The 26,500-nt window shown below is 38.4% G+C and overlaps 1 protein-coding gene across 1 annotated transcript in view; it reads left to right on the forward strand.

Annotated features, from left to right (window-relative positions):
* The window catches only part of LOC115216349 (NADH-ubiquinone oxidoreductase 75 kDa subunit, mitochondrial), a 40,025-nt gene extending 19,872 nt beyond the window's left edge, over nt 1-20,153 (forward strand). Inside the window, exons 12-19 of the mRNA XM_036506961.1 lie at nt 365-525; nt 4,465-4,531; nt 6,445-6,507; nt 8,156-8,317; nt 9,844-9,997; nt 10,662-10,837; nt 13,560-13,694; nt 19,313-20,153. Coding sequence (XP_036362854.1) covers nt 365-525; nt 4,465-4,531; nt 6,445-6,507; nt 8,156-8,317; nt 9,844-9,997; nt 10,662-10,837; nt 13,560-13,694; nt 19,313-19,456 — 1,062 coding nt within the window. The 3' untranslated portion in view covers nt 19,457-20,153. The remainder of the gene's footprint in view (nt 1-364; nt 526-4,464; nt 4,532-6,444; nt 6,508-8,155; nt 8,318-9,843; nt 9,998-10,661; nt 10,838-13,559; nt 13,695-19,312) is intronic.
* The last annotated feature ends 6,347 nt before the right edge of the window (nt 20,154-26,500 follow it).

The raw sequence follows: 26,500 nt of genomic DNA on the forward strand, positions 1-26,500 counted from the left end.
TTGCAGTTAAATTTACTTTAACAAATTTTCTGTTGTCTTTAACATGAGGTAGTGTTTTGAGATCTAAATTTTTGTAGACTGAAATTAATAGGGTAATATGTGCCTTGCCCAGGAACAGTATTGACTGCTGCAAGGTTTGAACTCAAGTTAGTTGTTGTGATTAGTATTTTAACATCATACCTCATAGTCCGTCTTATTGCACAACAATCAATGCATAGAGGTAATAGTGTAAACCTAGTCACCCCGCTTTAAGATATAAAGTTAGGGATGATAATGACTAAAGATAAATAATGCCTGTTAGTTACAGTAATGACTGTAACTTGTCCATTAATTATATGATTAATGCATTGATTGTTGTTTTATTTGTTTTTTTTCTTTTTTGTTCTCACCATCTAGCACTGATATTAGGTCAAACTATCTACTCAACACAACCATTGCTGGGATTGAGGAGGCAGATCTTGTTCTTTTGATTGGTACCAACCCTCGATATGAAGCATCACTCTTTAATGCTAGACTCAGAAAATGGTAAGACACACCTTGTTTTTATTCCCATGTAGATGTTTCTTGTTTGATTCTAATATTTTGTTTTCATGTCATTAAGTCACACAGACTAATAGACACTCAGTCAATGTTTACTGGAGTTGACCCCTATCCTCACTAAACCCTTCAGCGTTTTGGGTCTGTTTTCTCTCTGTGTGGCTTCATCTATTTTCTAAGCATATTATACTGGAACTTAAGATTACAATGTCTAAGTATACTTTTTTAAACCCTTTCGTTGCCACATTTCTGTTGAAATACACACTGCCTTTGTTGCGATTAATTTTTAAAATAAGGAAGAATTTAGTGAAATAACTTTGTTATTATTAGTTTTATAATTGGGACATAAATTAACATAAAGTTCTTATGAAAGGTTTTAATTTAAATCAATTTAAACAAGAAATTTGTATCATAGAACCAGTGGCAGTCTCAAGAGGGTTAGTATCAAAAAGGTATAAGCCAGTAGAGTGAAATTTGAAGGAAATTATTGGTCTGCTTTTAGTAGCAGACCAAGTAACCACCTCATCTTGCTGAGAAAGAAAGTTTAGTTATCTATGGTCCTTTATATATTTTACCTGTGTTATGTGTGTGTCTGTTCAAAAAAGAGAGAGAGAGAGAGAGATCTACATAGTTCATCTATAAATCTGTAGTAAAGGTCAATCTGTTGAACAGAGGTTCATCTCTCCTGGTCACCAGCTGTGCAAAGATTCTGGGTTAACAAGATCATTAATTACATGCATTATAGAATAGAAATGATGAATGGGTGGTGATCACTTCAGTGATAAGGTGGTTGTGGTGGTGGCCAAGATAGAGGTTGTGGTGTTTACCATCTGTTGTATTGTTTAGTAAATGATGTGATTAGTTCCTAAAAAATGCAATCAATCAGTGATTGTAAAGGTGAAAGTGAACAGGTGAGCAAATGTCATTGGAGTTGAACTGTCATTTTTCAGAGAGTGGTTAGTCTATACTGGAGTTGTTTTATGACTCCCAGGTAAACTGATATATCAGTGTATGGTTGGCACAGAAGCATTTTGAAACACTTCAGTGTGTATGCATGCATGCACATGTGGATGGATGAATTTATAAGAGATGTATATGTTGGTGTTACTTTTTTTCTGTGTTTAAATGTGTGTATATTACTAGCATATGTATAAAAGCATTTTAAATAAATACATGTGTTTTCAGAAGCTTGCTTCCCAACCACATATTCTGAGTTCAGTCCCACTGTGCAGCACCTTAGGTTAGTATCTTCTATAGCCCTGGGCTGTTCAAAGCCTTCCAAGTGGATTTGGTACATAGAAACTGAGAAAAGCCCATTGTGTGTGTATGTGCATGTGTGTGTAGTTATATATATATATATTACTCTTATTCTTTTTACTTGTTTCTGTCATTTGACTGTGGCCATGCTGGTGCACTGCCTTTAGTCGAGCAAATCAACCCCAGGACTTATTCTATCGGTCTCTTTTGCCGAACCGCTAAGTTACGGGGATGTAAACACAACAGTATCAGTTGTCAAGCGATGTTGGGAGGACAAACACACACACACATATATATATATATACATATATATGACGGGCTTCTTTCAGTTTCCGTCTACCAAATCCACTCACAAGGCTTTGGTCAGCCCGAGGCTTTAGTAGAAGACACTTGCCCAAGGTGCCACGCACTGGACTGAACCTGGAATCATGTGGTTCATAAGCAAGCAACTTACTACACAGCCATCCTATGCCTATATATATATATATATATATATATATAATATAATATATATATATATATATATGTATGTATGTATATATGTATTTGTGTATGTGAGTGAGTTGCCGTCTCTTTGACTTGGCATTGTTTGGTAGTTGTAAACAAGTGTTATCATAATATAAGTGGTGTCCTTCATTTCCAATCTTCCATGAAAATACATCTGGCCATTGGGAAACATTACCTAACTTGGAAACTGGTATGTGTTGGTGACAGGAAGGGCATTGAGCCATACAAAATCTGCCTCAACAAATTCCATCCCACCCATACCAGCATGGAAAAGTGAATGTTAAAATGGTGGTGGTCTTTGTATAAATGTGTAGTTGAATATATTTCTGTATAGAAACACTTCAAATCCTTCAGCATATACCTAGGTATGTCAGTTTTCATGTATACATACATATATATATATATACATATATATATATATATATGCACATATATGTGCTTGAGTTTGTGTATTGGTGTAGCTGTTTTTTCCCATTTAAATTTGTGTATGTAAATATGTGTAGGAGCACTTTAAAATAAATTTATGTGAATGCATGTAAATGTTTGATTGCGTGTTGTTTCATGTGTATGTTTATAGGAATCTCTGCATGCACATGTTTGAATAAGTATGTAAATATGTATGCGCACGTGTGTGTGTTGTTCTGATGACACCTTTTGAAGCAGAAACACATGTCCATGGCTGTCCTCTTATCTTCAGACACTAATCCTCTCCTTTCCCTTAACCCTTTTATTATCAAATGTCTATTGAAATGCATTACTTTGGTTTTAATTAATTTTGGAAATAATGAAGAATTTAGTAAAATAACTTTGCTTTATGAAGCTGGTTTTTGGAGCATAAATTAACATGAAATTTTGATGGAAGGTTTTAATTCAGATCACTTTATTATAGGACCCAAGGTAGTCTTAGGCAGTTGGTATCAAAAGGGTTAATGGCATATAAACTTTGGAGAATACTTGATTCTTGAAATTATCTTGCCACTTCGTATGGATCTGGTTAAAGATTTGTGTTGTATGGTATTTGATATACTTTTATTTGGCTGTTGTTCAGATACCTGCCATAGACCACTCTGAGCTATTTATCTTAGTTTGTTTTCATTTAAATTTGATACATGTTATGTTTGCAACCACATCTATATGCACTTATCTGAATAAATATGTGAACAAGCATGTCTATGTATATTTACAGTTATATGTATGTGCATATAGCATAAAGGTAGTACAACCAATTTTCTGGCACTCTTTGTTACAGATCCATGCCAGGTTATCCATTTTGCTGGAACAAAAGTAGTCTTGTGATAATAATTCAGGGAAAATTTCTCTAAGACAGCTGCCATGTTACCAATAACTTTCTTTTTACTTATAAACCTTTACAACACTAGAAACCTGTTACCAAGGTGGAAACATTCTTTAATAGTATGAAAGTATAAATATTTAACGTAAAATCTAATGCCTTACATTAACCTCCTAACTACTGGGCCCTCACTGGACCCTCTTTTCAAACATAACTGTAAAGGGATATATTTAGTTTCATGCTGAGACACTGTATTTTCTTTGTATTTTCACTTTTCACAGATAGTCTTTAAGGAGTTTATATGTGGTGTTAAATTTAGTTTTAACCCTTTAATTGCAAAATTGAATTTCATGGTTATTTCTGTAACGATGATAAATATCGACCAAAAAAAGAGCTGGTATTTTCTGCCAGTCACATTGTCTCAGTAAACTTTACATATATACCTCAACAAAAAATGGTTTCAAACCTGACATTCCTCGACATAAGATAGACTTGTATATAAAACTGCTTTCTAACGTTAAGAGTAATGAAATTTTGAGTGGATATAACTGAATTCTATAGTAAAAGGGTTAAACACATGCATCTTATATTATCATAATTTAGGTTAGAAAGAGAGTGTCATCTTTCATGATATGTTATTGTAACACATTGTGAATAAATGGATGTTGTGAAATGGTTATGAGAAATTGATGTCTTCACTTAATTATGTGATGAAAATCTTCACATAATCATATCTGGATTAAAAGAAGTTCTGGACCATCAGTTACTTGAATATTGGTGGTGTACCTGTATATGAATAAGTATGCATATGTGTATGTATGTTTACAGGGATATGTGACATTTTCCAATAATAGAAAATGTTGTTGTTTCAGCTGGATACACAATGAGCTTGAAGTTGCCATGGTGGGAACTTCAGTTGACCTAACCTTTGACTACCAGGTGAGTAATTTTTCAAGAGCACACTTAACGATTATTATCATCACTAGCTGGCCCTATGATGGCTAATTGTAGTATTTCATATATAAGGTACATAATAATCTCATATACAAACATTCACATACTTTCCTTGTACATGCACACACATTCACACATATACTCACACAGACTTGAAACGCTGTTTGATTTTTCTTTTCAGTGTTGAATGTTCACCGTCCCACTTCTATTGCACACACAAACACATGACTCCCTTTTACATACATACACATATTCATGCATAGTTGAAACATTGTTTGATTTTTTTTCACCATAGAACTTCCATCATCCCACTACAAAGTTTGCCATCACTCCTCTCTTCCTTATTCATCTACCCCTTTCTTTCTCCTTCATATGTTGTGATGGAGATATACATAGAGTATTATTATAGTAGATTACCATCATAGACATCTTGATCATGACCATCATCACATTATTGTCATTTCCTTATTAATATAATTAATTGCATTCACCTTTGATCATTGATCATCATTGCCTATGTTAGAAATAATTTTTAAAGGCAATGAGTAGGCAGAACCATGAAAGCATCCCCCAAAATGTTGCCTTGCTGTATTTGTTTTGACTCTTTACATTCTGAGTTCAAATCTTGTTGAGGTCATCTCAGCCCTTTCTTCCTCCAGGGTCAATAAAATAAAGTACCATTCATGTACTGATATATTATTTTGTCATCTAACATCCTTCCACTAAATTACCTGGTACCTTTTTTTTATAAGCTAAGGATGGTGGATTAGCTGAATCATTAAAGTGTTGAGCAAAGGGCTTTGGAGTCTTTCTTTACATTATGGTTCAAATTTCACTATGGTCAGCTTTACCTTTCCTCTCTGTAGAATTGATACCAGTCAAGAACTGATGTCAATCATATTGACATATTCTTTCCTCAAATTTGCTGGCTTTGTGTCTAAATCAGAAACCATTATTATTATTACTAATAATAATCCTTTCTGCCAAAGGCACAAGGCCTGAAATTATGAGGGAGAAGGCTAGTTGATTACATTGACCCCAGTGTGTAACTGGTACTTATCTTATTAACCCCAAAAGGATGAAAGGCATAGTCGACCTCAGCAGAATTTGAACTCAGAATGTGAAGACAGATGAAATGCCACTAACCATTTTACCCAGCGTGTTAACGATCCTGCTAGCTCACTGCCTTAATAAGAATAAAGTGGGGTGGGGTGGGGTGAGCAATAAATTGCAGAATTATCAAACCGTCAGAAAAGATGCCTTGCAGTATGTGTTTTGGCTCTTTTCATCCCAAGTTCAAATCCCATGAAAGTCAACTTTCCCTTTTTATCCCTCCGGGGTTGATAAAATAAATTATCATCCAAGTACTGCAGTTGATGGTGTCAACTAACCCTTTCCACATGAAATCCTATATCGGAAACCATTATTACTTTTAATAATAAAAGGTCAGGGACATGCAGAATCATTAGACCATTAATCAATATAATCAATCCTCATCTTATTTCTGGTTGTGTGTCTATAATTAGAGATAATTATTAAAGGCAGTAAGATGGCTAGTGTTCTGAGTTCAAGGTCCACTGAAGTCAACTTTGCTTTTCACCCTTCCAGGTTTGATAAAATAAAGTATCACTCAACTACTGATGCTTTATTTTAACAACTAACTACCATTCCCACTAAAATTGCTGGCCTTGTGCCCAAGTAGAAAGAATTATGATTATTATTAGGTTAACCTCACCTTTTATTCTTTTAGGGTCAATGTAATTGACTTACCCATTCCTCTGCTCCACCCCACAAATTTCAGGCCTTATGCCTGTAGTAAAATAGATTGTATTATTATTATTTCTTTGTTTTTTTAAATAAAATTCTTCTACAAAACATTTTTCTTTCAATATTTTTAGCATCTTGGTGATTCAACAGATGTTTTAAAACAACTTGCTAACGGCAGCCATCCCTTCTGTAAGGTAACTATATTTTTGTGTACGTCATTGGCAATATAAAGCTGTAATCTCCAGACAACTTTATTTCAGGTGGTGTGGGTTTGATAGTTCTCCAAATGTTTGTATTTGCACAAGCTGCAGGTTTAATATTTCTTTCCGTTATCACTAATTACTCATCCATAAGATTAGGGAGCTGCGTAATATACTTGTGTTTGTTTCCTCTCTTAATGCTGCAGCTTAACACATACCATGTGCAATGTGTTGCGTTCTTGAGCAAAACACTTAATTTCACATTGCTCCACTCCACTCGCCTGTAAATAAGTAATCCAGTGATGGAGTGACATTCTGTTCAAATGGAATGTTGTGATCCCAGTCACTTATACACCACAGAAACTGGGTAACTGGCTCTAGGAGTCCTAGGATTTGAGACTGTAATGTCCAGGTATTGATGATGGTGAAGATCTAGTGTTACCATGTAAAAAGCACCCATGCTGGCGCCATGTACGAAGCATCTGTGTTGGTGTCACTTATGGAACACCTGTGCTGGTGCCACATATAGAACACTTGTGTTGGCACCACGTATAGAGCACCTGTGCGGACACCACATATAGAACACCTGTGCTGGCACCACATATAGAACACTTGTGTTGGCTCCACATATAGAACACCTGTGTTGGCACCACGTATAGAGCACCTGTGCTGGCACCACATATAGAACACCTGTTCTGGCACCACATATAGAACACCTGTGCTGGCACCACATATAGAACATCTGTGCTGGTGCCACGTATAAACCACCTGTGTGCTACATATAAGGTATCCATGCTGGTATTGCATAAAAGGAACTCCTGCTGATGCCACATAAACGTCCATGCTGATGTCACTTAAAAGACACCCGTGCTGGCGTCACATGTAAAGAATCTATGCTGGTGCTACATAAAAAGCACCCAGTACACTCTGTAAAGTGATTGGCATTAGGAAAGGCATCCAGTTGTAGAACCATAGCAAAACAAACAATTGGAACCTGGTGCAGCTCTCCAGCCATGCCAGTTCCTGTCAAACTGTCCAACCCTGCCAGCATGGAAAACTGATTTTACATGATAATGATATTCTATATTCTGAGTTTGAATTCCACCAATGTTGGTGAAATATGCACCAGTAATATATTGATAACATTGTTATTGATGGTGCCTCACTCCATAATTTCTGGTTTTATGCCATTGATAAAAATCATCATAAAACGGCAACAGGTTGGCAGAATCGTTAGAGCACCAGAAAAAGGCTTTGCTCCATTTCTTTTGGCTCTACTTTCTGAGTTCAACTCCTGCCAGGGTCAACTTTGCTTTTTGTCTTTCTGGGATCAATAAAATAAAGGACCAGTCAAGAACCGGAGTCAATATAATCCAGGTTTTCTCTCCAACCAAATTCTTAGCCCTATGTCATTGTTGTTATTGCTGAAAACTGTGGTGTGGCAGAAATTGTGGAATGTTAGACTAATTGTATTGTGGCTATGTGGTTTTATTTGTTTTACATTCTGAGTTCAAATCCTGCTAGAGCCAGTAAAATAACTTCAAAAAATAGAGTAGGGGTCAGTTGAATCAGTTATTCTTCTCCTATAAATTTATGATCAAGTGTCTGTATTAGAAATTGTTGTTGTTCTTTTTTGTGACAGACATTGAACTCTGCGAAAAAACCAGTCATTGTTGTTGGAAGTGCATTGTTACAAAGGTCTGACAGTGCAGCCATCCATGCTTTGGTGACTACCATTGCCCAGAATGCTAGGGTCCAGTGTGGCAGTGGAGATGACTGGAGAGTGCTTAATATCTTACATCGGGTAAGTACCAGTCATTTACTTGGGGATAGCAACTGTAATTGATTATACTGTTCTCTTTTCAGATATGTTCTTTAAGCCTGTTGTTGTTGCTGCTATTGCTGCTGCTGTTGTTGTTGTTATTAAAGTGGCAAGCTGGCAGAACTGGTAGCACACTTGATGAAGTCTTTAGCACCTTTTTGTCCATTTTTACATTTTGAGTTCAAACACTGCTGAGGTTGACTTTGCCTTTCATCCTTATTGGGGTTGAGGAAATAAGAACCAGTGGAGCACTGGGATTGAATTAATCGACTACCCCACCACAAAATTTCAGGCCTTGTGCCTATAATATAAAGGATTATTATTATTATTAAAAGGTAGTAAGCTGGCAGAATCATTGCCACATCAGATAGAATTGCTAAATGGCATTCCTTCTGACTTTTTGATTCTAAGTTCAAATCCCACTGTGACCAATTTTGCCTTTCGTTCTTTTAGGGTTGAACACTAGAGCCAATGTAACCAGCTCACTCCCACCATAAAAATGCTGGCCTTGTACCAAAATTTGAAATTATTATTAATATTATTATTAAAAAGGCGGTGAGCTGGTAGAGTCATTAGCATGACAAGCAAAATTCCTAGCAGTATTTCGCTTGTCACTGCATTCTGAGTTCAAATTCCGCTGAGGTCAGCTTTACCTTTCGCCCTTTCAGGGTCAATAAATTAAGTACCGGTTGAGTACTAGGGTTGATGTAATCGACTTACCCCCACACCAGACAAAATACTTAGTGTTATTTTGTCTGTCTTTAAATTCTAAGTTCAAATTTTGCTGAGGTCATCTTTGATTTTCATCCTTTCAGAGTTGGTAAAATAAATCCATTGACCCTCGTACTCTCTAATTTCTGGCCATGTGCCTATACAAGAAAGGATTATTGTTATTATTAAGGTAGTGAGCTGACAGAATCGTTAGCACACAAGGCAAAATGCCTAGCAGCATTTAATCCGTCTTTGTGTTCTTAGTTCAAATTCTGCTGAAGCTGACTTGGCTTTTCATTCTTTTCTGATTGATAAAATATGGAACACTGGTCAATGCAATTGACACCCACTCCCTTGAAATTTTTGGCCAAGATTTGTTATTATTAAGGCAATGAGTTGGCAGAATCGTTAGTATGCCAAGCAAAATGCTTAGCAGTATTTCGCTCATTGCTGCGCTCTGAGGTCAACTTTGCTTTTCATCCTTTCGGGGTCGATAAAATAAGTACCTATGAAACACTGAGGTCAATGAAATTGACCAAAATTTCAGGCCTTGTGCCTTTAGTAGAAAGGATTATTATTATTATTATTATTTTATTATTATTATTATTATTATTATTATTATTGTATAAAGGATTATGAGTAAGGCCAGAACAATGCGAAGTAAATGCAAGGCAGATCACATTGTTCTTGTGATTTGCCTTGCATTTACTTCGCATTGTTCTGGCCTTACCCACAATCCTTTATACAATATATTCTACACAATGCTTCCTAGTAATTATATGTTATTATTATTATAGGTTGCCAGCCAGGTAGCTGCATTGGACATAGGCTACAAAGCCGGAGTGTCATACATTCGAGAAAAGAAACCCAAGGTTTTGTTTATGCTTGGAGCTGATGAGGGAAGCATCACAAGGGCAGACCTCCCCAGTGATTGTGTTGTGATTTACCAAGGTTAGTTAATGTCAACTGCATTGCGATTGGTTGTGTGTAGCTGTGACCTGTGAATGTGGTTGATGTACCAGTGATCTCATGGTTGTCAGAATTTTATGGAAAGGGTCCATCACACACACATCAACACCACCACCACCATTATCATCTCCACTGTATCTATTCTGTCTGTTCATCATTTCTTCTACTCACCATGCTGAACCACCTGTAAGTGAGAGGAAAGCTTTCAACATGTGCCTACTAAATTCCTCCTCTCCCTCTATACCTAACTTATACCCTCCCATCACCCATCATCTCTTGTATATACTGTACCATGTCACCCAGTCTATAGATTTTGGATGCCTTTTGACTCCACCATTCATATCCTGTTTTCCCTCCTTCTGACCTTTATGATACTTGAATGGGGAAGGAGTGGTTGAATTCTTTCAATTTTTTCTCACTCTCTCTAACTTTTCTGTCACCTTTTCACTTTATGAGGCATGTTATTTTGTGAATGATTGAATCTCGGCCTGAAATAATCTCTCTCTCTCTCTCTCTTTCTACATATATATATATATATATATATATATATATATATATATTATAGGCTGAGATTGTTCCTAGAAATATCTACATGCCATCAGTTGTTTATTTTTTATTGTTTTGGTTGTATTTTTCCCTTTTTCAGGTCATCATGGAGATGCTGGGGCTCAAATGGCTGATATAATTTTACCTGGTACTGCTTACACCGAAAAGGAAGCCACTTATGTAAACACAGAAGGAAGAGCACAACATACAAGACTCGCTGTTACTCCTCCAGGAATGGCCAGGACTGACTGGAAAATTATCAGAGCCCTCGCACAGGTTTGATTAAAGTCTTGATTTGATTACACTATAAATTTATGTGGGTTTTTTTTTTCTTGTTTTTTTTTTTTGTTTCTTACAAGATTTAAAATGAGCCTTTACATGGCCTCCTATACTGCTGGTAGGAAGGGAGGAAGTTATCTTCAAAATAAAGACATGGCTTGAATACATCATCATCATCATCATCATCATCATTTAACGTCCGCTTTCCATGCTAGCATGGGTTGGACGGTTCAACTGGGGTCTGGGGAGCCCGAAAGCTGCACCAGTCCAGTCAGATCTGGCAGTGTTTCTACAGCTGGATGCCCTTCCTAACGCCAACCACTCCGAGAGTGTAGTGGGTGATTTTATGTGCCACCGACACAGGTGCCAGACGAGGCTGGCAAACGCCCACGCTCGGATGGTGTTTTTTATGTGCCACCGACACAGGTGCCAGACGAGGCTGGCAGACGGCCACGCTCGGATGGTGTTTTTATGTGCCACCGACACAGGTGCCAGACGAGGCTGGCAGACGGCCACGCTCGGATGGTGTTTTTATGTGCCACCGACACAGTGCCAGATGAGGCTGGCAAACGGCCACGATCGGATGGTGCTTGTTACGTGCCCACAGCACGGAGGCCAGTCGATTCGGTACTGGCTACGGCCACGTTCGGATGGTTTTCTTATGTGCCACGTGCCACCGGCACTGGTACCACACAGATACAAATTCCATTGATGTTCATCTATTTTGATTTGTTTTGATTTTCACTTGTCTCAACAGGTCTTCACAAGTGTCACAAGAAGGAAGGTATGCACAGGTGGACTGACTACGTCCCAGGTAGGGGCCATGGGTTATGGCCTGACTAGTCTTGCCGGGTCTTCGGATGGTGTTTTTATGTGCCACCGACACAGGTGCTAGATGAGGCTGGCGAACGGCCACGATCGGATGGTGTTTGTCATGTGCCCACCGCACTGACTACGGCACTGATGGATTTCTTGTGTGCCACAGGCACTGGTACCACAAGATACAAATTCCATTGATGTTCATCTATTTTGTCTAGATTTGATTTGATTTTCACTTGCCTCAACCGGTCTTCACAAGTGTCACAAGAAGGAAGGTATGCACAGGTGGACTGACTAGTCTTGCCGGGTCTTCGGAAGGTGTTTTTATGTGCCACCGACACAGGTGCCAGATGAGGCTGGCGAACGGCCATGATCGGATGGTGTTTGTTACGTGCCCACAGCACGGAGGCCGGTCGATGCGGAACTGGCTACGGCCACGTTCGGATGGTTCTCTTGTGTGCCACCGGCACTGGTACCACAAAGTGTGTGCCACCGGCACTGGTACCACAAAGATACAGATTCCATTGATGTTCATCTATTTTGATTTGTTTTGATTTGATTTTCACTTGCCTCAACAGGTCTTCACAAGTGTCACAAGAAGGAAGGTATGCACAGGTGGACTGACTACGTCCCAGGTAGGGGCCATGGGTTATGGCCTGACTAGTCTTGCCGGGTCTTCGGATGGTGTTTTTATGTGCCACCGACACAGGTGCTAGATGAGGCTGGCGAACGGCCACGATCGGATGGTGTTTGTCATGTGCCCACAGCACGGAGGCCAGTTGATGCGGTACTGGCTACGGCCACTTTACAACAATATGTACTCTGTTAAAAGATATCATAGAGTCAGGTGATGGCATTAACTGGAAGATCAATATATTACAGAATTTGTACAAATCAATATTTAGGGATAAGTTTGATTCATAGTATCGCTGCATTTCTTTTTTAATTGTTCTCATATGAAGCACAGTTGTGAAACATACTGAAATAATACTAAAAAGTATTAGAACTCCTTAAAGTATACACCCACCCTTTTCCAAGTCTATTGTGGCTCGATTATCTTTCTATCTTGTACTTATTTCAGCCTTTGGACTGTGGCAATGTTGGGGCACCAGTCTGAAGGGTTTTTTAGTCAAACGGATTGACCCTGGTACTTATTCTATCAGTCTCTTACACCAAACTGCTGAGTTACAGGGATGTAAACAAACTAACACCAGTTCACAGCATTTTAGCAATATTTCTAACCTACCACATTTTACCATGTGACCCTGAATGACTAATGAAAATCAGCCAAGATGATGTGTTCCAAACACAGTTTCAGCGATTCACATATTTCTTTACTCCTCACACACGTACCATACATATATGAAACTCCATGTAGTAATGAATCCTTAATTGATTCCCAACAAACTTTATGCAAATGATGTTGAGAATATGAAATATACAGAAATAGTACTAAATAATGTTGCAACAATTCCCTGCCAGTGCCCTCTGAATGGCTTCCATGCTGGTAGCATGTAAAAAGCACCATGCGAACATGGTCGATGCCAGTGCCTTTGACTGGCTCCCATGCTGGTGGCACATAAAAAGCACCATGCGAATGTGGTTGATGCCAGTGCCCCCTGACTGGCTCCCATGCCAGTAACATGTAAAAAGCACCCACTACACTCTTGGAGTGGTTGGCATTAGGAAGGGCATCCAACTGTAGAAACTTTGCCAGATCATATTGGAGCCTGGTGCAGCCTATCGGCTTGCCAGACCTCAGTCAAACCATCCAACCCATGACAGCATGGAAAGCGGACGTTATACGATGATGATGATGATATATATACATGTAAATTTTTTGAATATGTTGTTGTTTCATTATTTTTTTTGATGTGATCTGCTCTTCTCTCTTCTTCAGATTTGTGGAGTTGGCCTGCCTTACGACGAACTGAATGATGTTCGAAAACGCCTTTATGAAGTGAGTCCCAGTCTTGTACAATATGGCGAGACTGAGGAGGCCAATTTCTTCAAACAGGCTCAACAATTAGCTTCTGTAAGTGCCAAATTCTGACTTTGCATTTTGTATGTGTATATACATGTATGTTTCTGTAATTCATGCTTCAATGGATTTGAAGGGTTATATTTGCACTCAAGGTTTTACTGTGTCCAAAGTATGAAGGTCAAGAAACTAAAATAGTGACAAGAAGCTTGATGTTGAAAATAGATGCAGGGTGTTGTATGTGAAATATCAGATATTGTATGTGTTGATTTCTTTTAGACACAGATGTGATGTGGATGTGCAGTAGCAGTTTGCCTCCCAACCTCATGGGTTTGGGTTCAGTCTCACTAAGTGGAACCTTATGTGAGTGTTTTCTACTGTAGCCTTTGGCTAACAAAAACCTGTGAGTGGATATGGTAGATGGAAACTAAAAGAAGCCCATTGTGTGTGTGCGCATACATACACACAGTGAAGGTGCATGGCTCAGTGGTTAGAGTGTTGGACTCACAATCATGAGGTTGTGAGCTCAATTGCCAGACTGGGCTATGAGTTGTGTTCTTGAGCAAGACACTTTATTTCATGTTGCTCCAGTTCACTCAGCTGTAGAAATGAGTTGCGACATCACTGGTGCCAATCTGTATCACCCTTTGCCTTTTCCTTGGATAAAATTTGTGGTGTGGAGAGGGGAGGCTGGTATGCATGGGTAACTGCTGGTCTTCCATAAACAATCTTGCCTGGACTTGCGCCTTGGAGGGAAACTTTCTAGGTACAATCTCGTGATCATTCATAACCGAAGGGAGTCTTTACTCTTTTACACACACACACAAGTATATATATGTATGTTTGTATATATATGAAAAAGAATACGAAAACTGGGATAAGAACGCAAAACATCCAGATAGCTAGATGATACAAAAAAGGGACAACAGGAGTGGCTGTGTGGTAAGAAGCTTGCTTACTAATCACATGGTTCCGGGTTCAGTCCCGCTGTGTAGCACCTTGGACAAGTGTCTTCTACAGCCTTGGGCCAGCCAAAGCCTTGTGAGTGGATTTGGTAGATGGAAACTGAAAGAAGCCCATCGTATTGGCTGTGTGGTAAGTAGCTAGCTTACGAACCACATGGTTCTGGGTTCAGTCCCACTGCGTGGCACCTTGGGCAAGTGCTTTCTACTATAGCCTCAGGCCGACCAAAGCCTTGTGAGTGGATTTGGTAGATGGAGACTGAGGGAAGCACGTCGCATATATATATATATATATGTGTGTTTGTGTTTGTGTGTCTGTGTTTACGTCCCTGTAACTTAGCGGTTCGGTAAAAGAGACTGATAGAATAAGTACTAGGCTTACAAAGAATAAATTATGGGGTCGATTTGCTTGACTAAAGACGGTGCTCCAGCATGGCCGCAGTCAAATAACTGAGACAAGTAAAAGAGTAAAGAGCAAAAGAGTATATATATATATATAATACTAAGCAATAAGGGTTAGCAACGAATTGCCTTACCACATACCGAATTTAGAAATAGCAGTCAAAGGGTTATAGCTATTTCTTCGAAGAAATAGCTATAACCCTTTGACTGCTATTTCTAAATTCGGTATGTGGTAAGGCAACTCGTTGCTAAACCCTTATTGCTTAGTATTACTTAAATTTTCCTCGAATGAGGCTTTTACATGCCGAAGACTACTTGGTGTAATTGATAATTTTTCCAAATTAATTAATTTCACCCTTCATTATTATTATATATATATATATATATATATATGTGTATGTATGTAGTATATATGTATCTATTTATGTGTCTGTTTGTCCCTCCACCATTGGTTGACAACCGATGTTAGTGTGTTTATGTCCCTGTAAATTAGCGGTTCGGCAATAGAAACAGGTAGGATAGGTACTAAGCTTACAAAGAATAAGTCCTGGAGTTGATTCGTTTGACTAAAGGTAGTGCTCCAGCATGGCTGCAGTCAAATGACTGAAAGAAGTAAAAGAATAAAAGAATGTGTGTGTGTGTGTGTGTAGTACTGTGTCCTTGTCTCATGATTGTTGTAAATAAATATCAGTCATGCAAACAGTGTCCTTTGTTTCCAGTATTCTGTGAAAGCATATCTGATCATGTATAAAGAAGTATTACCTTACTTTGAGACAGCTAAGTGTTGGTGGTAGGAAGGGCATCCAACCGTAGAACATCTGCCTCAGCAAACTCTGAGCTATGGAAGAAAAGTGGACAATAAATGATGGTGATGATGATAGTGTTACATGCTGTATATTTCACTGTTATGTGTATGAGATCTAAGATGTTATATATCTTGATGATGGGTATGAGATATAGATTTTGACTAGGAAAATGTGGCTGCTTTTCCATATAATAATAATAATACAAGTATAATATTGTAATAATACATTAGTAATACAATGACACATATAATACAACAGTAGTACCGAATCAACATTAATGCTGATAAAATTGGATATACAAGGTCATAGTAGGAACATCTTTGTCGTGACCTACACCCAGGAGGCCTTCAGTTTGGCAACATGTCAACTAATCATCATCGTTTAATGCTGGCATAGGCTGGATGGTTTGACTGAGGACTGGTAAGCCAGGAGGCTGCACCAGGCTCCAATCTGATCTGGCAAGGTTTCTACAGCTGGATGACCTTTCTAACACCAACCACTCCAAGAGTGTAGTGGGTGTTTTTTATGTGCCACCAGCACTGGAGCCAACACTTGCTAATGATACTGTACACCAACTACTTCTTGTTACGGATTGTACCTACCTATGGTTGATGTAGTGAGCCAGTAAGTGTTAAATGTCTTAGCTATAGATGCATCATGACATTGGGGATGGGGAGTAAAATGTTAGCTTTTGGGCTGGGAAGTCATTTTGACACCTGTGACATTTTTCTTGGTTGGTAGGGTTGGGAGTGCTGGTCGATGAACAGTTTTTGCAATTAAACCAAGCCATAAACAATAAACAAGTAAATAAACAACCCTCGCATCACTCTGTCAAGTTGTTACATTATCTGAAGGAATGATTGATCACATGAACTAAATAATGAATGAAAACAAAAAGAAATATTTATGTAGAGATGTGTGCAGAATTGGCAGAGAAACAGATGGAATAATTTGTGGCAGTTTAGCATGTCCCTTTAGGTTCTGAGTTCACATTCCACCCAGGTTAACATTACCATTCATTCTTCAGAGATCCATAAAATGAGTACTTGTTACAGGTTTTGATATAATTAAGTTTACATTTTGAAGGCGGTGCCCCTGTATGGCCGCAATCCTATGATAAATTAGTAAACGGATAAAAGATTGAGATTATGTAGTCAGTATTTATTTGTAAGTTGTACAGCTAGCTTTTAGTATTATATTCTTGTTAGCGGCCAGACTATTGGATGTTGTTATACATGCTGGTCACAGTGCATTTTGCATTGTTTTAGCTTTCAAATGATGCCACCCTGCTGGTTAGGTAATCAAGGGCCAACATTCCACCTGGTCAAAAGACTATTCTGTCACAGGGTGTACCCATTTATAGCTAAGTGGAATGGACCAACATGAAATTAAGTGTTTTGCTCTAGAATTGAAACCACGATCTTGTGATTGCGAGAGCAACATGCCTAACCACTCTGCCACTACCCAATGGTTAGGCATATTGTATTAGTATTAGTAATATCTACATATGTGGTTTGTATTTCACTGTGTGTTGTACCATTACATTTATATATATGTGGTCAGTGTTTGGCTATTTTGTGCTTCTAGTTACTTTACCTAAATATTTTTCTGTTTTCTTGCTGGGTCTGGAAGAAGAGGTAATGTCTATTTCATTTGCTGAGCCTTTTTAAGCCAGTGCGATTGTTGCTATTAATATTCCTGTTGAACCTTTGTCAGTCAACACCCGCAAGGAAGAGGAGAACTGGGCGAAAATTCCAGAAGGCGACATTCTGTGTGGTGGGAGGACTAAGTATAATGATTAGCATAGGAACAGATGTGGACATGCAACAAATATGATAGGAGGAGGAGAGGAAAGTAGGACAGGAATATCTAAGCAGAGGTGGCATGAGTGTAGCCAGTTCCAAGGAGAAGAGGCTAATGTTGTACTGATGATGATGATGGTGGTCTCTTGTAGTCTGAGAAAGACAGTTCTGCAGTTTCTTGATGAACTATCTGTGCAAATAATCTGTTTATGGTGATCAAATGTATGTGCTGTACATTTGCTCGTTCCCTCCATCAAAGAAATTTTGTTTTTATATATGTTTTTGATCACCTTGCTTGTATGCAAAGGATGTTTATGTTTTTGTTTTTATGATTATCAACCTGGCCAAATCAGCCAAGCTGCCAAAAAAGGGCTTAATCCAATTTTTTATGCAATTTCTGAAACAAAATTTTTGTAATCTTTATTGTAATCGATGAAAAAAAATATTTGATGTAAATTGGATTGATAAATAAATATTAATAAATAAAAAAAATTGATGGGAAACCATTGAGCTAGTGGATTTCCAAGATATAGCCTCCAGATCATCACAGATCCTCCTCCATGTTTAACAGTTGGAAGAAGGCAGTCTGGGTCAAATACTTCTTTCGGCTGTCTTCCCGTGTATACTCGGCCGGTGGTCGGAAATAAAGTAAAGGATGACTCGTCTGAGAAAATAATATTCTTCCACTGCTCTAGGGACCACTCTAAACACTTTGCAACGTTTGTTTGTGGAAGTAGTGGTTTTCTGATTGCAGCCCTCCTGTGAAATCTAGCTTTATGCAGCTCCCAGCGGACAGTTTTTGTGGAAACTGGGTTCTCAAGGTGGTCATATGAGCACCAACAATTTGACCTCTTTGAAAGTCCAATAGATGTGTCATTTTAATGAATTTTAATTACCTTTTTCTGATAATATCTGGAAAGAAACAGCAATTTTAGCAAAACATATTAAGCAACACTAATAATAAATCAAAAAACATAAAAATGAACAAGCTTTTGATGGTTTTATAATTATTTCAAAATTATGATGTTATGATGCTAGGTGTTTCCATTATTTTGTCCAAGCCCTGTATATGCCAGAAATACAATATGTAATCAGTATTTGAATATATTTTATTTATTAACCCATTGCCTGCCATTAGCCCTATTTTGGGATCTACTAAAAACAGTCTCACTGCTGGTTGTTTGTTGTATTTAAAGTGAATTGCTTATGTACATTGCATTTGCAGAGGTGTGTTTAACAATATTTAGTAGTTAAAGTTTGTCATTATTAGTTCTCCTTATTTCTAGACGACATTCTATGTCATAAATTGCAATTTTTTGATCTACAAAAATATTGACTGTTCTGAAAACTTTTTTTTTCGTTTGCATTTCCCATCTAAATCATTCATTGGTATTTCATACACATTCACATTTGATACTATTGTTTCAAAAAAACTAAAATGTTTATTATTATAGAAAAGGATAAATATGCTCTTTTTCAGCAATCCCCATGTGGGATTTTTTGAAAAATTTATCATAATTTCCAAAATAATTCACATATGAAGAAAATTTAAATACTATATGTATTTTAACTCCTAAGACACCTAGCAAAGCCAAAAAATATGAATAAAAAAAATTTGGCAGTTAATGGATTAAATATGATAACAGTACATAATGTTTTTTTGATTTTGTTTTTCATATTTCTTTATTTTTATTTTCCAGTTAACCCAGTCTGAATTATTGCCTGATCCTCTGAAACCTCAACTTACAAAGCTGAGTGAGTTCTACATGACAGATACCATCAGTCGAGCATCTCAAACTATGTCTAAATGTGTAAAAGCTGCCTCTACCCCAAGCCGTTATTGATGAAGACTTTCACATTAGTTTCTTCCACATTCTCTATTTAGTTTACTTTATTCAAAAGGACTTTTTTTTTTGTAAAACAAGCCCCTCTGTTGTTTAAATGACTTCTGACCAGTTAAGACCTAAAAACCATATTTGTAAAATATTCTCAGTCAAGATTAAACTCAAGGCCTAACAGTATTGACAAAGTCTGCCAGTTGGGGGCCCTCTACCAGCAAGCCATTATAAATAACTGCTCTTACTCTTGGTATACCATGGCTCTCAGCTGCAGTTCCTCCTGTGTCACTTAGAATTACCACAGCTTTGTTGATGTTTTTGTCAGCCTTTGTTTAGAAAGCAGGAGCTGTCTGGTTGATAACCTGTCAACTTAGACTCAATACTGTTATGCTGTTTCAGTTAGCACATATTAGATAGAAAGCTTTATACCATATGTCATTTCTATGAACCCCTGGATATGAATGTATGTATATATGTGTGTGTGTATATGCATATATATATTATTGGATATACTTACCACAAAAAATATATAAGTATTTCCTATATATATATATATATATTTATATATATATATATATATATACATGCACGCAGACACACAAGTGGTCAGAAAGAAAACTAGTTCTTTTTACTCAGTAAATACTAAAATGTATTTTCTTTATTTAATAAAAATATTGTTCTATAATGTTAATAATAATAAAAACAGCAGCAGCAATGTTTTCTTTAATGGATTTTATGTTTTTATTTTATGTCATTTTTAGTATTTATTTTTTTGTTAGTTGTGGTTGGCTAGGCCTGATTGAACAGCTCTTTATCCAAGATGTTATGCTTCAGTTAAATCCAGTTTGTACATGGTACCAACTGGATTTAATTGGAACTACTGAACTCTGTGGTTCATGTTAGAAATGGCATCTGACTCATCTCGAAGGGTAGTAAAAACTGATTTGAATCCTGATGATTCCTCCAACTCATGCCAGCATCAAAAACAAGATGTGAATGTCAATGACAGCGATGGTGATGTCTGTTTCCTCTGTGATGACCAATCAAAACACAGAACATAGGAGTCAGCTTGGGGACCTCTATATGGTTGCTGAATTTACTTGAAATAACAGACAAATCATCCTCAGACTGTGCTGTACTTTTTTTTAAAAAAAGACAAACATTGGATAATGTAATCCTAGATAGTTTACATCTGAATAACAGAAACGAAAGATTACAGCATGTCACAGTCACATGGGGAGCACCTGTGCCAGTGTCACATAGAAAACATCATACCAGTTCCATATAAAAGGCACCCATGCCGGTACCACGTATAAATCATCCAGTATACTCTGTAAAGTGGTTGGCTTTAGGAAAGGCATCCAGCTGTAGAAGCCGTACCAAAACAGACGACTAGAGCCTGGTGCAGCTGACCAGCTCCTATCAAACCATCCAACCCATGCCAGCATGGAAAACAGATTATGAGTTTGGTGGATCAGTACTGACCTATGGTCAAACAACACCAAATGGAGAAAGCATATGTATTAGTATACAAGATGCATTCCTCATAGTGTTTATGGGTAACTATAGGTAGAGGGGGTATATGCGTGATATAGGGAGTCAGGATTTATGGGTGAGTGACATAATAAAAGTAGAGAGGCTCTATTTTACTTGTTTCAGTCATTTGACTGCGGCCATGCTGGAGCACCGCCTTTAGTTGAGCAAATTGACCCCAGGACTTATTCTTTGTAAGCATAGTACTTATTCTATCGCTATCTTTTGCCGAACTGCTAAGTTACGGGGATGTAACACTCCAGCATTGGTTGTCAAGCGATGTTGGGAGGACAAACACACATACACATACGACGGGCTTCTTTCAGTTTCGGTCTACCAAATCCACTCACAGGCTTTGGTTGGCCTGAGGCTACAATAGAAGACACTTGCCCAAGATGCCACGCAGTGGGACTGAACCCGGAACCATGTGGTTGGTAAGCAAGCTACCACACAGCCACTCCTATGCCTATGGTAGAAAATAAGAAATGTATTATGAGAAATGTCATCAGAGTGAATACTGAGTGGCAAAATAAAATTGGTACTCCATAAGTTATGACACATGTTGCAGTTGATCCAATCAACGGAACAGCCTGCTTGTGAAATTAACATGCAAGTGGCTGAGCATTCTACAGACACATGTATGCTTAATGTAGTTTTCTGGGAGATTCAACATGACACAGAATGTGACAAGGCTGGCCCTTTGAAATACAGGTACAAATCATTTTTGCCAACCTTGATGATCATGATTTCCACTACATATCACTGCAATAACGGATGCAACTGCTTGAGTAGGGCAGAGAATTGCGATTGCTCCCAACTATAAAAACTGCACTGTTGCAAGTGAAGAAATTATGGAAATGCTAGTGTAACATTTTTGCAGACAGGTATGACATCTTGACCAAAGGCGGCAAGCTGGCAGAAACGTTAACACGCCGGGCAAAATGCTTAGCGGTATTTCATCTGCCGTTACGTTCTGGGTTCAAATTCCGCCGAGGTCAACTTTGCCTTTCATCCTTTCGGGGTCGATAAATAAAGTACTAGTTACGCACTGGGATCGATATAATCGACTTAATCCGTTTGTCTGTCCTTCTTTGTCCCTTCTGTGTTTAGCCCCTTGTGGGTAGTAAAGAAATGGGTATGATATCTTGACCATCACAAATAAAATCAACCATTTATATATAGCTCTAGGAGCTTCATGCCTGTTGGGCCTGAAGTCATGACGTGTGTGATCCAGTTTTAAATGGGGTGAATTTTCACAGCATTATTGACTGTTGTCTTAAATCCTCTGGGTCCAGTGGCAAGACATGGTCAGGATGGCTGGAGATGAGACTGGATTCAACAGCTGACAGAGACTTTACAGAGTTCCACAAGAAACCATGTGTGGGGCTTTATTCCGATATTCCTTTCAGATTGTTTCCTTTATCCTTCTCTTGTTCCTAGCACTCATAAGACAGAGAGACTATTAGTTGGAGGTTTGCCAGTGTCATAAAACAACAATGTTGAATCTGAAATTCGCCATCTCCTTGGTGGTTATTGTGGCTTGGACTAGAGTATATCACTACCAGTGGTTTTGTTGCATGCTCAGTCACCAACTTGAGCAATTTCTGTGTAAGATAGCCATTGAGTTTGTACAGGGTTTGGTCAGCCTTTTGAGCATTTTGCTATCATCCTAATGGGTATTTAGCAGGCCCTCCTCATTAGGCTAAGCTGATGAAGGTGCTGGTTTAGTTGTTGATGATCTGACCCTATAATAGGTTGAACTGGATTGCATGTTACCAGTAACACTCACAAGTCACCTGACAATATTTGAAGTTTGAAGACCTTGTAAAATCCCTTGACAGCATCAATTGTTGAGACCTGTGAAGTGTTACAACAATCAAGTTAGTAATGGAGACTTTGTAACATCATGTGACAGTATCTGATGTAGGTTAGTCCACATTACTTTACAAGGAGCAAAGGGCTGGTTTCTCTAGCATATATATATTCCTGGACAAGATACCATTACGTCATAGGATTACTCCTTTTTACAAGCTGAGTGAACTGGAGCAATGTGAAAAGAAGTGTTTTGCCCAAGAACACAACACATCGCCCAGTCCAGGAATTGAAATCACAATCTTACGACTACGAGTCCTACCCCCTAACAACTAATCCATGCACCTCCAGACACCTGTGAAATGTCACCAGACACATTGGGAAAGGAAGCTTTTTTGACATCACATGAGAGTAGTTAATGTAGAGACCTTTTAAGTATCATAAGGCATACGTTAATAATGGAAATTTGGTAACACCACATGAGAATATTTAATGTGGACATCTTTGAAAGATACAAGATATGTTAGTAATAGAGTTTTTGTAACACCTCATGAGAATATCTAATGCAGACACCATTGGAAAGTCACTAGCCATACACTAGTAAAAGTGACTTTGTAACACAACATTATTGGTTGTTGTGCAGAATTTTGCAGTGTCATATCACAATTCAAAGTATGTGGTAGCTTTATTTGTTTCATATAACAACACTAAATTTTTACATTAACTGTAGAAAACTTTGCAATGTCACATGACAAGATGGTAACAGGTTGCTATGATTTATGAAATAATTTGGCAACACCAAATTAATTTGAACTGCAAGAGCCATTATTTTTCCTGTGAGATCCAGTGCATAGGTCATTGTTAGTGGTGTTTAAAACCATTCTTTCTCTTTGGAATTGGTATCCAATTCATAGAAGTGAGCAAAGATCAAATAAATTTGATTGGTTGCTTTGGTGAAGACAGTGGTGAACTCACCAAAGTGAATTCGTATTTTATTGTATTTAAAGGTCAACCATCTGTTTCAGCTTATCTGCTGCTACTCATTTTAACTCATTTTTCATTTTCATCTAACCGTTAGTGGAATGAACCTACATTCTAAATCTCCCTCTTCTTAGCTCTTTCTCTCTTCTCATATGTATGTGTGTGTGTGTGTATACGTATGCATGTGTGTGTTCGTATCATCATCATGGTCGTCATTGTTTAACGTCCACTTTCTATGTTAGCATGGGTTGGACAATTTAACTGAGGACTGGCGAATCAGATGGCTGCACCAAGCTCCAATCTGATCTGGCAGAGTTTCTACAGCTTGATGCCCTTCCTAACATCAACCACTCCAAGAGTGTAGTGGCTGCTTTTATGTGCCACCGGCACAAGGGCCAGTCAGGCAGTACTGGCAATTGTCATGCTCAAGCAGTGTTTTTTACGTGCCACCAGCACTGGCAACGACCTCGCTCCAATGTTTTTCATGTGCTACCGGCACAAGTGCCAGTAAGGCGATGCTGGTAATGATCACATTTGAATGGTGCTTTTTACATGCCATCAGCATGGAACACAGTTAGCTGCTCTAGCAGTGATCGTGCTCGGATGGTGCTCTTAGCGCCCCACTGGCATCGAATTTGCGAATTTGATTTGATTTATATATAGATATGTGTGTGTATATGCATAGATATATATGTGTGTGTGTATATGTATATATACTTTCATTCATATGGCACATGTATATCCATGTGTTTGTGTGAGTGTCATCATCATTTAACATCCATTTTCCATGCTAGCATGGGTTAGATAGTTTGACAGGAGCTGGTCAGCTGGAGAGCTTCCCGGACTCCATCTGTTTTGGCATGTTTCCTATGACTGGATAAACAAAGCTCGAATGTTTAGGGAGTAGGAATAATTGAATAGCCGTAGGACTCAACTGTTTTGTCTTTTAATAAAAGAAGGAATTTTTACTCTCAACGGAGCTTCTTATTTTAAACTATCAATTGATAGTATTGTTAAATAATTTTTACTGAAACTTTGCTGGAATTTTATTTAAATTTTTAACAAAAGAAATTGGAGTGGGGCCTTATCTATTCTGTTGTACTCTTTTCTGTTATATGTACAAGGTCTGAAATATTTAGTAGATGGGGTCTAACCAATTAAATTGGCCCCAGTGCTCAGCCCTAAAATGATCAAAAGCAAAGTTAACCTTGGCAGAGTTTAAACTTAGAACGTAAGCTGGAAGAAATGCAGTTAAACATTTTGTCTGGCTTGTTAACGATTCTTTTCTACTTTTCTTCTCTTTTCTACTCTAGGCACAAGGCTCGAAATTTTGGGGGAGGAGGCCACTTAGTTAGACTGATCCCATTACACAACTGCTATTTAATTTATTGACCCTAAAAGGATGAAAAGCAATGTTGACCTTGGTGGAATTTGAACTCAGAACATAAAAACAGACAAAATACTGCTAAGCATTTCGCCCAGTATGCCAACATTTCTACCAGTTCGCTGCCTTAAATATTTATTTCTTTATTGCCCACAGGGGGCTAAACATAGAGGGGACAAACAAGGACAGACAAAGGCATTAAGTAGATTACATTGACCCTTGTGTGTAACTGGTACTTATTTAATTGACCCCAAAAGGATGAAAGGCAAAGTCGATCTCAGCGGAATTTGAACTCAGAATGTATAATGGCAGTCAAAATACCGCTAAGCATTTCACCTGGCATGTTAACGATTCTGCCGACTCATTACCTTTAGCTAGCCTCACCGAAGCAATGACTAATGACCGGAACCTTTGGAAATATACTGTGCTTGAAAAGACTCGGCAAGCCAAGTGAGACCATAACCTCGTGCCCTATGCCAGGGTGTAACCAGCCCACTTATGCATACCTTTACTTCATTGGTTACTAAACTCTGCTTGCGAACACCTGTTGAGGCAAGTGAAATTGAAATCAAATTTGATGACTGGCATCCATGCTAGTGGAGACTAAGAGTACCATCTGAGCATGATTGTTGCCAGAGCAACAAACTGGCTTCCATGCCGGTGGCACATAAAAAGCACCATTCCAGAATGATCGTTACCTGCGTCGCCTTACTGACACTTGTACTGGTGGCATGTGAAAAAACATTCAAGTGAGGTCATTACCAGTGCGGCTGGACTGTCTTCTGTGCAAGCACCATTTGAGTGCAGCTGTTGCCAGTACTGCTTGACTGGCCCTCATGCCAGTGGCACGTAAAAGCACCCACTACACTCTCAGAGTGGTTGGCATTGGGAATGGCATCCAGCTGTAGAAACTCTGCCAGATCAAATTGGAGCCTGGTGCAGCCATCTGGTTCACCAGTCCTCAGTCAAATTGTTCAACCCATGCTAGCATGGAAAGCGGACGTTAAACGATGTTGATGATGATGATTGTGTCAGAGTTGTTCTCTGTTCAGCAGTTGTTTAGTGTGTAGTTAAAGTAGTTGTAGTAGGATGAGGATCTTCACAGCTCTGCTGATGCAACACATTTAGAAACTGAGGCTCTGAAAAATCAAACCGAAGAATTAACAACAATACTTCTGCTAAAACTGTCTGAAGGGCATACGGTTGCAGTTTAGAGGCACAGGTGCAGTCGTGTTGTAAGAAATTTGCTTTGCCACCACATGGTACCGCGTCCAATCTCACTTTTTCTACTGTAGTTTCAGGCCTTGTGTATGGATTTAGTAGATGGAAACTGAGAGAAG

This window comes from Octopus sinensis, linkage group LG10, assembly GCF_006345805.1.
Source record: "Octopus sinensis linkage group LG10, ASM634580v1, whole genome shotgun sequence".
Lineage (NCBI taxonomy): Eukaryota > Metazoa > Mollusca > Cephalopoda > Octopoda > Octopodidae > Octopus > Octopus sinensis.